Genomic DNA, 14,875 nt, shown 5'->3' with positions numbered 1-14,875 from the left:
GCAAGGGAATGGAAATAAAACAGGTGTGCGTGTTCAAAGGGTGATTGAACATTATATGAATCGTTGTCATACCAACCTCTTTATCATACTGCAGTAAAATTGTAGCGTTTTCGCTACTTAGCTAGCTTATCGGCAGGCTTCAAACCAAATTCCACCCAAATTTAGCCTGTTCACCTATTAATAATGTCATAGCATACCCTTTCTAACCTCAACTAGCTAGCATTAGTTAGCCTACATTTGAGGAAAATAGCACACGACCCCCACAACAACCAAAAAAACACAAGCACAGAAATGAACTGAGTTGACTCACTTTATTCCTAAAACAGAAGCCGTGCCAACTGAGAATGGCACGGCATTCATATATAATTATTTATATATTGCCGTTTTCGTGTCTAAATGTGTGGTATAAAATACTATATACGACAATGTACCTCTTTCTTTTAGACACAGTGAACTTCATTGCTGTACAAGTCCTCTACAGCTATAGCATAGCTGTGATCTGTCCATTCACAAAGGCATGGACATAATTCCCCCAATCCTACCACCTCTGTACATCATGACAATACAAATATTCTTTCTCCCTTACAAAAAATAATACTCTAAAAGCAACCTACTGCAACTTTTATTCTTTCTTTTTGTGGGTTTTTTGCTTGTTTTTTTTTATTAAGACGGTTACATATATTTTTGTCCAATTGTTTGAAAGCAGGAAGGCAATATAAACCTTCTAGATCTTTTATATATAAAAGAGGTTAAGAAATAAGACAAATTATACATTTAAAAACTTACAATAAATAAGACAAATGCAGGCATTTCATTTGAATGCATGTGTATCCAAACAAAACAGGGAATTTTAGGTCTTAAAACCAAGAATTAATTCATTTCCCAGTCTTAAAACCAAGAATTCATTCTTTCATTTTGAAATCAGAGATGTCCCTTTTCCTCCAAAAACATTACAGACTCCTTCCATACGCAATAGCTGTTACATCTGACTAGTGTCATGAAAGCAAACAGTACCACGGTAATCACAATGGCATCAGAAAGCTAGAACACTTCCATTTTCTCCTTCTTTCTGGCTCCTCTTTGCCCCCCCCCACAAAAAAACCCATTTCCACTTCATCTTTCTTTGCATTTTTTTTGACATCAAAAAGCTGGTCTTCCTCTGTGGTGCTAGATCTTAAGCATCATGACTGCCACAGCCAGACAGTTTCATGGTGTCCCAGATGTTTGGGTTGGGATCTCACTGGAGGTCACCTCTCATGCCCATTCCCTGCTCTGGTTCTGCTCAGTTCTTGTCAATAGATGTTACAACATGTTCATAATGAAATTGTACAGCTGGTTGAGCACCACAAAGTGAATGGGCAGACATGAGCGTCGATCCTGTGTTGCAGGGTCACAGGTCAGCCAGGAGAGGGCGTTGTACTGCTCCAGAACAAATCTGATAGAAGTGCAAAAACATAAGTGTTATTTATTACACAAACACATTTTGAGGGTATGTTTCTACACATACTCCTGCGTTTTACTAAGTGGCTGCACAGGGCAAGGCACAATCATTTTAGGCAGGGATATCAATCAATCATTCTTAACATTTCTAGTCTAATGCTTGATTTAATATCAATGAATGCTAACGGAACTGCCCTTGTTCAAATCTCACCAAATAGGTTTTAGAATTATTGTTCAAATCTCTGAACCAAATTGTACTGGTATACTGGTAAACACATTTGAGGTTTTGTAGACGCCAAGAACTCTGATTGTGAGCCTAGTCTGATCTTGTTCTGAAATCCCTGACTGCAGCTTAAAGGCCTCTGTAATTATGAAAATAAACAAGAGCAGTGGCTCATGGCAGAAGGACAAGATTTCACACCTGAGCACATCTGAGGTCTGATTGGAGTCCAGTGGGTGGGAGTGTTTGCCATGCAACAGCTCATCCGACTGCACTGAAGATACATGAATGTGTAGAGAGGCCTGGGGGAGAAAAGAAAGGTGTATCAGCTGAGTGCATAAAATCTACTGAAAGATAATAGTATGGGGTAAACAGCCATTGTTGCAATAATCGATTAACAGTTCATTTCAGAACAAATATGTGCTGTAAAACATCACAAGTTCAAAGCCAGTTCTAGTCTCTCAAAATTCCATTAAATTCCACAATCTTATGCATGGCTCAAGGAGCCTGACTCATCTTTCTTGTGCTCCTCTCTCATACACCAATAGCACTGCTGACCCAATCACTGAGAACTCTAAATTATTTAAGCCTCCCTTTGCAGGAGAAACAATCAATATTGCATGAGCAGGGAATAACAGGTCATATGACCAGGTGGAGGTATGACTGGTGGATGTCAGTGAAATCAGTTAGAGGCTGTGATGTGGTGCAGCATGCTGGTCATTACATTTCAAACTATGTTTCAAGACTACACCCTGGGAATGCATTTTCAAAGGTTAATGTTCGAATCTTTGTACAGGCATCAAAGACCAATAGCCTTTATATGACAATACATAAGGAAATGGCTTACAAATAGACATTTTGTACATCAGACAAATGTCTTAACATATTTAAGAGCAACATCTGAAATACAGATTTCCTGGATCACACAATCACTAACCAAAATGGGTCCCATACAGAACATAGCAGTGGAAGCTTTTGGTTTGCTCTCCAAGAAACCATACACAATAGGTCTGAGAAAAGCCATTAGACTTAGAAAAAAAAAAAACAATTTCAACATGCAAACAAGCAAAACAACATAAGAAAAAAATGGAAGCAAACAACATTTTGCATATTAGTAAAATATGAATGAATATCTATACCAACTAAAATGCCCCCCCCCCATATTAATCTTTGCTAAAGTGTATTATTTTAACCTGTATGTGATTTAATGAATGAAAGAGCCAGAGAAACACTGTTACCTTTAAGAAAAGTGGGCACTGGTTCTGAGCTTGTGGGCAGGCTGACCAGAACCAGTCGGGCAGTGGGCCTGCTTTAGCAGTTGACACAAAGTAGCCTAGAGCAAGAGGTTGCTGCAGGATGTTGGGGGCCTCATCATGAGACTCCATCCGATCTGTACTCTGACCCTGAGAAAAGGGGAGACAGAAGATTCTTTCACAGCTCTGTATTCTGTATATTTCAGGAATATACAAACTGTATAAAAAGGCATGTAATTTCTTTTGGTCAGCTTTCACACACACTGCATACCTTGATGCCGTCTCCTCCATGGTGATATTGTGATCCTGGAGAATGGACTGGGGAAGTGGTAGGGGAGGCTGGAAGGATACTGATAATGTCTGGATCAACCAAGTCACTTTCTTGCTCCAAAAGGTCAAAGATACCGCCAATTGGATCGGATCCATCTATATAGCAAACAAAAGCCAACAATAAAAATCACAGCAATTCATTGAGCAAAATACAGTAATTCATGTAATAATTCATGTCTTGGCTTAGAAAAAGGTGTTGCAAGTGATCAGTGTGCTGGTAACATTTACCACTTCTGTCCGCAGCCCTTACCATTGATAGGATTGAAGGCAATGTCCTCTGTGGTGTAGCTGGAGCTGTTGACCTGGACAAAGGCAGAGGTGGGGAACACCAGGATGTGGGTACAGGAGGTGTCCTGAGGGGTGCTGAGTTGTGACGTCTGCATGTTTAGAGTTGTACTGCGGCCAAATACGGAACCAGTTGACACAGAGTCTGAGAAGACAGAAATATAAAAATAAAGCCTTCTTTACAAATTCTCAAAAACTAAACTAGGCATGAGGTATAATGAAAAGACAGCTTTCCAGAAAAGAAAATATATTTAGGGCAGTAATCTTTCAGTGAATTCGGAAGCTATAAAAAAAAAAAAAAAAAAAATCCTATAAGTGATGAACATTCCTCACTTTCTATAGATCTTGATAAGATGGCAGAATTTAAACCTTTCAGCACTCCAGGAAACAAATCCAATGGTTTTCAATGTCACACCAGTGCAGGTGAGTGTTGGAAGGTGTTTTATGATGCATAAACAATCATATCTGATGGGCACTACATGTGTTGTGGTACGCAGCTGTCATCACTCAATCTTTCTCTCTCACAAACACAAACCGTATCAGGGGGTTTCAAAACAGCTGGTAAAATCTCTCACACAAACACATTAATTTTAGAAGAACAATGCCTATTCAAAAACACATGAAGAGAAACAGAAAGGGTGCGATTACCTGGCATGATGATGAATGAGCCTTGAGGCTCCATGGCGACCAAGCAGGCACTAAGAATGCTCGGAGTGTCAGATGATGAGATGCCACACATCCTGCACATGTCCTTTAGCCGGCGGCTAAGAGACTGCAGATTCCTTCTGCTCAATAATATACTCCAGTCTGAAACCGGGAACAAAGCAAAGAGAGAGAGTGTGTATTTTGGGAACCATTCTGGCAAGGTTTTATTTAGCCTCAATATTCAATTAGGTTTTTTTTTTATTTTTATTTTTTTAGATATTTGGATTCTACTACTACAATCATTCAAATGAAACATGTCTTGATCTATTTTTACCAGGAAATGTATTTTAAAAAAATAAATAAATAAAAAATAAATAAAAAAACACTAAACAAAACAAAAAACAAAATAAATGTATGCAATATAGAAACTGTTACCTCGCAACTCTCCATGACCTATCCGCCCAAGTCGGCCAATGACCACTCTCCACGGAACCGATGTCATCTGAACCAAACCCAAGCACCACTCCCAGAGCTTTTGCAGACCATTTCTCCGGGCTGAGCCCTTTTTCCTTCTTGCTCTAAATACATGAGGAAAAAAACACAAGCTGAATACAAATGCTACTCAACAGCTCAAGCCAAAAATGCAATGACCATCACCTATCTGTACCTGTTGGGGACATCTATGTTGATGATACAGGTCTCCAGTAGCTCTCCGTACATGTCCGTACAGGTGGCCAGGAGCCACCTCTGGTCATGTGACAGGCAGTATCCCACAAACAGCACATTGTATTTCTGCGAAGCCTCGCCAAACGTCTCACCCAACTCTGTCTGCTTGTCCTTCACTGGTGCCAAGATGAAAGGAGGCGTGTACATGCGCAAACACTCTGGCCTCTGTAAAAGGCAAAAGCACAGAATTTGGGTCAAATGTCATCAATAATCTGGCAGCCAACATAAAAACCAGAAGGAAAAGGAGAAAAGGCAAGGCCAAGACACCATATACTGTGTAGTTTGACTTGCACTGAACTGGGCAGAACTACAACATGTTACGGTCATCTCTTCCCCTCTAAATAAACCACTCTACCCCAGTAAGCAATCACATCTCCTTTGTGAGAGGAGTAAAAAGTGCAGGAGAGAAGGCAGACAAAATTGGATTGTGCAAGTGACTGGGGCAAGAGCAGACAAGAGGTCTGAAACCCCCAATGCTGCCAGCAGCAGGCATACTGAATCCCATCAGGGACGTCTCACAGAGCTGCCCAAGCGGATAATGGAAAGAAAACTGGTGGAGCTGCGAGTTCCCTTTGGTCCTGTTCCAGGACAGGGAGGTTAGTGTAACACTCTCCATGCCCCATTGAATTCCACTTCAGGAAACCGTACAATTTTAACTCCACACAGATCCAGAAACAGCAGTAGCACATGTAGCTACAGATGTGTTAACAGTACCTCTCCATTTCATTGTATGCATAGGTAGAACAGAGTTCTGTGTATCTTAAAAAAAGAAAGCTCTGACATGCTTAATGAATACAATTCAATTAAATGTTACTAATACTTTAATAAGCTGACTAAATAAAAGAGGGGGGGTCATTATTTGCTGGGGATTAAAAAGACAAAGGTACTTTAAACAAATGACAGAGGCAATGGAATAGCAAATACTGTACCCAAGCAAGTAAAAGATTAAAGACCTTTCCAGAAGAACTGTTACTGATCAAACATAAGATGGAGACATCAAATGGCCGCTGCAGCTTTGGTTAAGATTATTTTTTCATTTAAGGGTAAATCCAATGAACATTGTTCAAGTAAACAGACAGAACAAATGCAATCTGTCCATTACTTCTTTGTTGCACAAATGCCTCTGCCCATTCTCCCACTCACCTCTGGGCTCTTGAGGGCAGTGTCAAGTGCAAGGCCAGGGCCAAAGCCTGTTAGTGATTTGACATTGGTGGATGCAGGGAGGGGCCGTCGGCACTGAGAGAACACTGAGAAAGCCAGAGATTTCAGGTGCTGCGCGTACAGCTGCCTCTCTTCACTCTTTACTGGCTGCAGGAGGTACTGACACGGGATTATCTAAGAGAATAAATATCCAGTCAGTAAACTTGCAAATCACAGCAACAGCAGGAACCAACTCTTTTGATATTCAAGACAAATATGACATCATTTAGAAGTTCTGAACTAAAGACAGCTACATTAAAGCAGACTCAGGAGTATATCCAAACAATTTCATGCTTGCTAGTTATATGTAGTTACACCTAGTAGCTGTCTGTTACATTCCTGTATGATATCTTGGTACTGCTCTACCACTGGCTGGAGGATGGTTATATGCATACCTGCACAGAGATGGAGTTGCGTATGTGAGGGGGGAGGAACTGCACCATCTCCAGGTAGCAGCGCAAGAGTCCGAGTGTCCACACGCTTGAGTGGGCAACCCCTGTCTCCACATCCTCATACGAAAAAGGGTCAACAATGTAAATCATAATGGCAGGGGGGTATGTGATTGCATGAGAGTCCCCATCAGTTGGTACACCAACCTTGTCCCTCTCCATGGTGCTAGAAAAAATAAGGTTATACATTTAAATATGCATGAGGATATGCTTAAATAGTCTTTAAGAACACAATCAAATAGCCACTCAAATACTGTGTCTATCTAAATAAGTGAACATACTACACAAAAGGTATGAATGTGCTACATAGAATTTCTTTACTTATCCCAATGTTTGGAAAACATTTAGTATATTACTGTCACACAAACACTTTGTTGTTCAATTTTGTAACATCCTAGAAAATTAGCATTGCAATTAGCCTAGGATGTGTTGTTATGATCTGCAGATTAAACTGTGTAAAATAGAAATGCTTTGCATACCTCTCTGGTGGTTCGGAAGGCCCCTGAGTTTGATTGCTGCTGGAGGAGTTGTCTCCAGAGAGGTTTGAGTTCTGGGTGCCAGCCTGCTGGCCCAGAGCCCCAGATTGTGAGCTGTTGCTCTGGACTCCTATACCCCCAAAGGGAGGAAAGGAGCTTGGCTTGCTAGGCTGCATGCTGCTGTTCTGTGGGCCTGAGGAAGGCGTGCTACTGGTACCGCCTGGTAACCCTGGGCCACTGTTTCCTGGGCCTGTGTTATTGGTGAGGGAAGAGCCTCCAGAGGCCAGTGAGGATTGGGGGTTAGAAGAGGTCGAGCCTGAGGACTGCGTAGATAAGGACTGGGTAGGGAAAGGGGGTGGGCTTGGCTGAGTGAGCAAGGAACTGTCCAATGGCTGTGTAGCGAGGTATGGAGCTGAGAGGATTAAAAAAAATAAATAAATAAAATAAAATAAAAAATAGAAATGAGGTTCTCAATCCAATTAATAAAATGGCCTTCAACAACTAATCAGTAATACTGATTACTACTGATTACTTGCACTTTAGAAATTTCAGCGAGCAAACTCACCAAGGTCATGCCTGCAGACTTGGGCAAACAGCTTGAGCTTGGCAAAGGCTTCAGTGGTGCCGCTGACTCCCTTCAGGAACCAATCAGAGATCGGCTGCTCTGACAACTTCTTGGCTGCAGCCCCGCCCACTCTCACAATTCCATCTGCATGCACTTTGGAAATTGGTCGATGCTGACCAAGTTTGCAGGACTTTTGGGCAAAGAGAAAAGCAGAGACAGTTGTTTCACTGTTTGATCAGCTTTAACAATTTTTTTTAATAGCAAAATTATTTCTCACAACGGGATTAATTGCACACAACCAAAACAAAACCAAACGAAACTAAAGCAAAGCATCTCTTAGACACACCTCATAGACAGCCGTTAACTCCCTGAAAAAACTCTTTGCTCCATTGAGTAGTGCTTCGTTCTCCGGGCAGAGTACCAAATATCCCACGTCTCTCTGGGAGCCAAAAGGCTCCAAAAGCAGCTTCTCCCAGTAGGGCAGGCCAAAGGGAGACAGCACCACAAAGTCATACTCATATCCCACCAGGAACGTAGGAATGGGCAAAGGCTCGGGGGACTCATCCGTGCCTTTGGTAAGAGGAGAAGAGAAAACAAGACAGACATCAAGTAAATTTAATTACCAACCCGACCCCTATAGAGTTAAATAACCCTTATACACAGATTTGCAGCATTTTACTGTTCTATGGCAATGGTTCTCAAATCAGCAATCAGGGACCCTTGGATGGTGCAGATTTTTGCTTCAACTAACATAGCAGGAAATAACCCCCAAATTAATCACTGAGTGCCTGGTGACCACTTTGAGAGCCACTGCTCTACAGTAAACAATTACCTGCTTTATAGCTTTTTTTTTTTACCTGCTTCAATTAGCTTCATAATTGGATTTCAAGTTAGTTTGTTGGGGGTGGTGGGGGGACGAGACTCTGAGGGCTGTGAAACTCTGCAAGTGCTGTGGCCCTCCTGCAATGCAGGGGGACATGTATACCCAAATACCTGCTGTAAAAGGGCGCAAATACTTCCTGATCATAGTTGATTTTTACTACCTGATTGTAGGAGTCATGGTTACTTACCATAGGACCCTCTTCCAGCCATCTTGTGGAACTGCTGCCACGTGAGAGGCCCCTGGACACCCCATGAGCGAACAGTTCTTTTCTTCTGGATAGCGTCTTGAAGCACAGGCTGGAGGGACAGAAGCACTCTCAACACATCTTGTGAGCACAGAGCACTCACGTCCACAGCTGAAAAAGAGAAAGACAATGACAGACTTTAATATGTACTCAAAAGTACACTGCAACATACCACAATGTAATTTATTATGATCATTTTGCAAAGCATTTCAATTTTATTATAGAAATCTTAATGCATATGAAAAAGTCACATTAGTAAAATGAAGACAGAAACAATGAATTATGTAAACCTTTGTAACATTCAGGTAAAACTCAAATAGTCCAGATTCATTTTATAATGTATTGACAGTTGTAATTCATAAAAAAAATGCTGTTGTATTTTAGCCAACTGCTTGAATTATTTTTGAGAATATTTATATTCACAGCGGTGTGTAAATGAGAGCTGAACTGTTTTTTATTTATTTATTTAAGGATTTAAAAAAATAATAATCAATAAATAAAAAAAACAAGACTGACCACTGCGTTTGGCCCAATGATGCAGACAGGTGCTTTTGACCAACATCTCATCCACTTTGCCTCCTGACATGTTGTCCATGAATTGTCTCCCATGTTCCAAAGCCAGGTAGCAGTCGTTGTGGAAGTCCCTCTCCTCCACACGCACGCAGGGAGGGACAACAACACATCCTTGCGCCCTGGAAGCTGTTCCCTCTGGTTCCGCAGCCACAAGTGGTGAAAAAGGGTTGGTGCACTGATCCTGCAAGAGCAAGATCAGCTCATCTGGGATTCTGTCCTTTACTCCTCCACTGCTCTTTTCCAAGGAGGAGCTCCTCAGCGCGTCAAAGCGTTTCTCTGCTTCTCGGCTCACGTCCGAGCCTCGCCCAATGATGTCCAACTCATCCTCCAAGAAGAGGCCCGAGCCATTACCGTAGCGCCGATTGACAACGGCACTGAAGCCACAGCTGCATGGGTACTGCGCCTCCATGTTGGGGTCGTTGATGTACACGCCCACGTCAGCGCCCTTGATGTTCATGTTGCACACACAGATGCAGCAGCTGTCAAAGTTGCAGTCTTTGAAGAGATTCATGACTGACTCTGACAGGATAAGGGTGACAAAGAGGCTGTGGGCTTCAGGGATGGAGGGAACAGTGGCTGGCTCCACAGAGTTGAGTGGGCGGCAGGTGGAGGGTGTGGAGGCGGGTGAGTATAGGTCCGAGTTCTCATACTTTAGGGAGCCCTGGACACTGGAGGGGCCACGTGGGGTGCGAGGGGTACGAGGCGTGCGGGGAGTCGGGGCAGAGAAGCGAGGAGTGGCAGGGGAAGGGAGGATCCCTGTGCCACTGTTGCTGGGTGGTGCGCTGTTTGATATGAAGGGGGTGTGAGTCTGGGGGGTGTATGACTGGTTGTAGTCCTGTTCCATAGCACTGCCCACACTAGGGATGTTACTGCAATAACATAGGTACAGAAGAGACAAAAACATTACACAGTAAATATGACAGAGCATGATTCACAACCATTCTACTCCTATAAGCTCTCCAGATAAGCAAGTTAGTAAGATACGCAACTTTCAAATGACCAACAATCATTTTCAAACTGTGATGTAAAATACAACCTGATGTGATTAGCCATGTAAATTTTTATTACATTAAGGGACAACTAAACAAAAACTGCATTGTCTTGCTTTTGTATATAGTTGGTGGCTGAAAACACCTCCACTGCAATAATTAGAGCATTCGCTCATCAGCTGCAGTACTGTACTGCCATTCTCCAGGAGCCTTCACTAGGGAGAGACAGCCTATTTTTGGACAGACAGGCCAACAGGCAGCTGTGAAAGGAATGAAAGCACAGCTTGTTCATAAAACATGCTGCATTGCTCATTTAAGATCAATCATTAATGTAATAAACCATTACCATATTTCCTAATTGTGCATACATTAACAAACTACCAATTAAGGGACAGCAATGACAGATGAATGCCAAATTTAAAGACTACATTGGAATTACGAATTATTTTTTGACACTGGCTTCTTACCACTGCCCTTTCCTAATTAAACTAATATCTCCTTGATTGTGCCTCAGAGGCTGCCATAATTAAATTGTTGGAACTAGCTAGCTAAAACTGTAATAAACCCTTACCTACTGTAAAAATGACAATAACACAAAGCTTTAATAATCCACTGCTCTGACAACACTAGCTTTCTGATACAGCTGTTCCTTTTCTCCCTCTCGCTCTACAATCTCTGGATACCTGAGACTGCCATTTTGCTGCTTGAATGATTTGTCGCCACCTACACACAACACTATACTTTAGCAAAGGTTACCTCTGTTCAACAAAACTTAACATTTTTAATCCACTATCTTACAGAAGTTCCACATCGGCTAAATAACCATAAAGACCTCTCTGCAGGTACTGCAGGTATGCTACTCACCTGTCCCTGTTGAGGAAGCTCATGGCAGGTATGGGGTTGAGAAGCTCCAGCTTGCCCATGGACCAGCTGGGCCGGTATGAACACTCCTCCGGGAGTTTGATGGGAGGCAGGCACTGGCTGGGTAGGGTTTTCAGTGGGGCGAACATGGAACAGCCCACAAATGCCTGACACAACTCAGGCTTATACACAAACGAGAAGTCCTGTAAGACAAATTTGATGTACAGATTTTAATCAATAGTCAAAACTGCATACACGGTACTATAGAAATATACAGCACACCTAATATTTGGTTAACTGTCCTTTAGAAAGTTTAATTAAATTGGCTGGTCTCCTGCCCAAACTAGGCAGGGAAAATGTACTTGAGGTAAGGACGGGGAAGGCAATATAAAAAGCTCAAATGTTAGCCAGCTTTATTGATACATCCTTTCCCTGTTTCTAGATTTAAACAGCCCCAGAGCATGTTGCTACTACCACCACACTTAGATTTTTGGAGGCGTAAATGCGAGGCATTCAACCTCAAGAATACTGTACCAACTTTTCATTTATATAAAACCTTGCACCAAAAGGCTTTTTCTTTTTCTACGTGGTCAACTGCAAACCTGACAAGACTTAGTGCTGTTTTTGAAGCAGGGTCTTCATTCATGGATGGCAACCTCAGTCCATTGCGAAAACTTACTACAGTATGATCTAGTTAGGCAACAACGCATAATGCTGGGGAAAACATTACATGCTGTTATAGATCATCATACGACAAAGTAGTGTACTGCATTCTGTATGTTGGTGCAGATACATTTTAGATCGTCTACTCTGAGAAATGATAAGACCTACCTTGATCTCAGATGGTTTTGGACTACAGAAGCTCTCCTCCACCTCAATCTTATACTGGCCTGCTAAAGCTGATGGGCCATCCAGAGAGGTGATGCCTGGCCCAGACTCCATGTTACCATACTCCTTACCGCCCATGTTCATAGGTGAATAGCCCATTATGTGCTGCTCCAGAGAAGGCGGGGTGGGGAACATCTGGTGCAGGTCAGCTGAACCTACAAGTGTGGAAAAAGAGTGGGAAAGCAGAAGCACAAAGAAGAAAAAGAAGAAAAAATTATAAAGGTCAAGGCACGCTACAGCACCCAGAGTGTGTTTTCAGGATCTTTGCTATGTGACTGTTAAAGTTAAAAGACTGCATATACATTTAATTTCAACTCGATTAATCACTGGAGCTTCTTTTTTTCTTTCACAGGCAAATCTGTGTCATCCTAGAAAGACCATTGGATAAGCGCTTCAAAAACCAGTCCAAAAAAGTAGGACCTTCTACATTGCAGTAAGCCCATGTCACAAAATGGATGTGAAATGCTACATTTGTCTGAATTCAGACATTATCAACTTAAGAGTGGGTTGCTACATGAAAAAAAGAGCTGATAATTAAAGAAATTGTTAAACATTTGTTTGGTCAACAAATCTTTTAATAGCAATCTTGTAATCCCAAATCAATACAGGAAAAAAAACATACAAAAAATGTATTTGTGTTTTGGTTTCATGGAGATCAACCCAATCAGAAACTCTACTCACTAATACATGACACAGGGTCCAAGGTAGCTGGCTTTGGTTCCTTGCTGCCAAACTTCTCCTCTGTTCCATTCACTGCTCTCCTTGCACCAGGCTATGTAATTGTAAGGGGAAAAAAATAAGGCATATTAATAAAATTATCCCAAAGTTCTATGGAGATTCAGCAAAATAATGACAATTTGTTTTTTTCAGACTCAAGTTCATCTTGCTGACAGTAATGTGATAAAGTAGGCCTTAGATCATGTTTATGTATAGATGATGTTTAAGCCTGACTTTGGACAAAATGCTATGTTGCTATATAAAAATGCTATATATCATTACAGATCATGAATAGGCCTGTTCTTCAAATTTCAATTTGGTAATGTATTAAAAATAAATTTCATGCGATGCAGTCATGAGGGGGAGAGAGAGCACAAGTTGTGCTAGGCTCTCCCCAACCTAACATGACATCCACAGTGGGTTATTACGAAATGACCAGTGACCATTATTACTAACATCTTGTTTAACAGTGAAAGAGTGAGCAAGTGCATGAGGGTTAGAGGTTAAATGCAGTATTCCTTAAGCTAACCGTTTGCTCATCTTCATCTGAGTTAAAGAGGTTGTCCAGGTCTTTGAAGGAGACAGTCAGGTCTGAGTCATGGATCAGACTGGTTGAGGCAGCAGTTTTGTGGGCTGCACCTCGCTGAGCATCTGTATTAGGGAAATGAGAGAGGTAATTACAGAGAAAGCAAGAACAATGCTTTTCATTTAGCCATTGAGCATTTTCTTCACTCTGCACATACTTTAGAGACTGTACATCTGTAAAGGGAGTACATGCCACATTTAGTCCATTTGAGATTAGCCTGAACAAGGCCATTCCAGAAGATACTGCACTGTGTACTGATCTAGCTAACACAGAACAGTTAAAGATAGACAATTAATAAAGGATAAGAATTGTACAAACAGAGAATGGTTGCTGAGAAAAGTCAAAAGGGATAATATTGCTAACACACTTTCAGCCATACTGCACACAGTTGACTGAACCTGGCATGTTCCTCACTGAATGAATATACTAAGTTGTACTGCAAACCCTGACTAGAAAAGAGAAGCATAATGTCTTACCATCTGATGAACCAGCACTGCCATCTTCTCCCTAGAGGGACATTAGAAAGAAAAAGAAAGAGAAAAACAGAATGAATTAGGATGCACGTTGCCCCCACAGGAATGCATTTTTGTTTGTGACCTTGTGAACAGCAACCCTTATGTAACTTTTAAGTTTTTTCTGCTTTCGCTTTAGTAACAGTCTCAACTATCCAGGAAAGGCTTTCTACTAGATTTGAGAGCACTGCTGTGAGGATTTCATTGCATTCAGCGACAAGAGTGTTAGTGACGTCAGGATGTTAAATGATCACCACCCCACTTCATCCCAAAAGTACTGGATGAAGCAACATCATTCCAGAAAGCTAGGACTGGGGCTGCTTGTCAATGTAATGGACATCATCGATTTCAAATACATAAATCTGAATAACATGCATCAACGGCTGTGCCCACTAAAAACGGGCCCAGTTTACTACTTTGCAGTACATTACGTTGTGTCTGAAATAACACACTTAACAGCATGTTAAAAATAGTTCACCACCATCAGAAGTGCATACTCCACAATCAGACCACAAACAATAAACAACTAACAGTCCGTAATCAATATTTCAGTCCTGGGACCGACAAGAAATTAGTTAAAAAAAAATTGTTGTGCAACAAATTACCATAACTAAATTGTGTGCACAGGCATTTGTGCTCTAGCATGTGTAAATAAACTGGGAATATAAATAAGAAGAAATGCATTGCAAAGCCCTTTTTCCTAAAAGTTACACTGCTAAGCAGCTGCCTTATTCTACCGATCCTTATCAGTCTCTCACTATCAGTACAGATACAGCTAGCCAGCTTATGCTGTAGTGCACTGAAGGCTAGAGTTGCCACAGAGGAACTCTAAGCGGGATGGTTCAGTGAACGTTTTTATTTACCTGCTAAAAGGCACTGGTAGTGAAAGAGACGAAGGACAAGAAAGGACCTTTCCTCTCATAACACATTCAGATTAATCTCTCCCAAATCCTATCCTTTACTTTTGTCCCCTGTTTAATCTGCAAAGTACCACCCCACTGCTGGAGCAAGTGTGAGTTATGTTTGAAAAGCT

General features: G+C 41.5%; 1 protein-coding gene across 1 annotated transcript in view; it reads right to left on the bottom strand.

Annotated features, from left to right (window-relative positions):
• Window positions 1-297: 297 nt before the first annotated feature.
• Window positions 298-14,875, bottom strand: part of med13a (mediator complex subunit 13a) — a 48,298-nt gene continuing 33,720 nt past the window's right edge. Inside the window, exons 11-30 of the mRNA XM_072659701.1 lie at window positions 13,807-13,837; window positions 13,274-13,395; window positions 12,709-12,799; window positions 11,971-12,182; window positions 11,143-11,342; window positions 9,233-10,158; window positions 8,660-8,827; window positions 7,936-8,159; window positions 7,590-7,779; window positions 7,028-7,436; window positions 6,495-6,714; window positions 6,043-6,234; window positions 4,841-5,064; window positions 4,609-4,751; window positions 4,177-4,335; window positions 3,494-3,673; window positions 3,185-3,339; window positions 2,899-3,063; window positions 1,862-1,962; window positions 298-1,435 (exon numbers count right to left, since the gene is read on the bottom strand). Of these exons, the coding sequence (XP_072515802.1) occupies window positions 1,303-1,435; window positions 1,862-1,962; window positions 2,899-3,063; window positions 3,185-3,339; window positions 3,494-3,673; window positions 4,177-4,335; window positions 4,609-4,751; window positions 4,841-5,064; window positions 6,043-6,234; window positions 6,495-6,714; window positions 7,028-7,436; window positions 7,590-7,779; window positions 7,936-8,159; window positions 8,660-8,827; window positions 9,233-10,158; window positions 11,143-11,342; window positions 11,971-12,182; window positions 12,709-12,799; window positions 13,274-13,395; window positions 13,807-13,837 (4,245 nt within the window). The 3' untranslated portion in view covers window positions 298-1,302. The remainder of the gene's footprint in view (window positions 1,436-1,861; window positions 1,963-2,898; window positions 3,064-3,184; window positions 3,340-3,493; window positions 3,674-4,176; window positions 4,336-4,608; window positions 4,752-4,840; window positions 5,065-6,042; window positions 6,235-6,494; window positions 6,715-7,027; window positions 7,437-7,589; window positions 7,780-7,935; window positions 8,160-8,659; window positions 8,828-9,232; window positions 10,159-11,142; window positions 11,343-11,970; window positions 12,183-12,708; window positions 12,800-13,273; window positions 13,396-13,806; window positions 13,838-14,875) is intronic.

The sequence above is a fragment of the Salminus brasiliensis genome, chromosome 16, assembly GCF_030463535.1.
Source record: "Salminus brasiliensis chromosome 16, fSalBra1.hap2, whole genome shotgun sequence".
NCBI lineage: Eukaryota > Metazoa > Chordata > Actinopteri > Characiformes > Bryconidae > Salminus > Salminus brasiliensis.
Note: the sequence above shows the minus strand (reverse complement) of the source record. Positions and strands in the feature narration are given on the sequence as shown.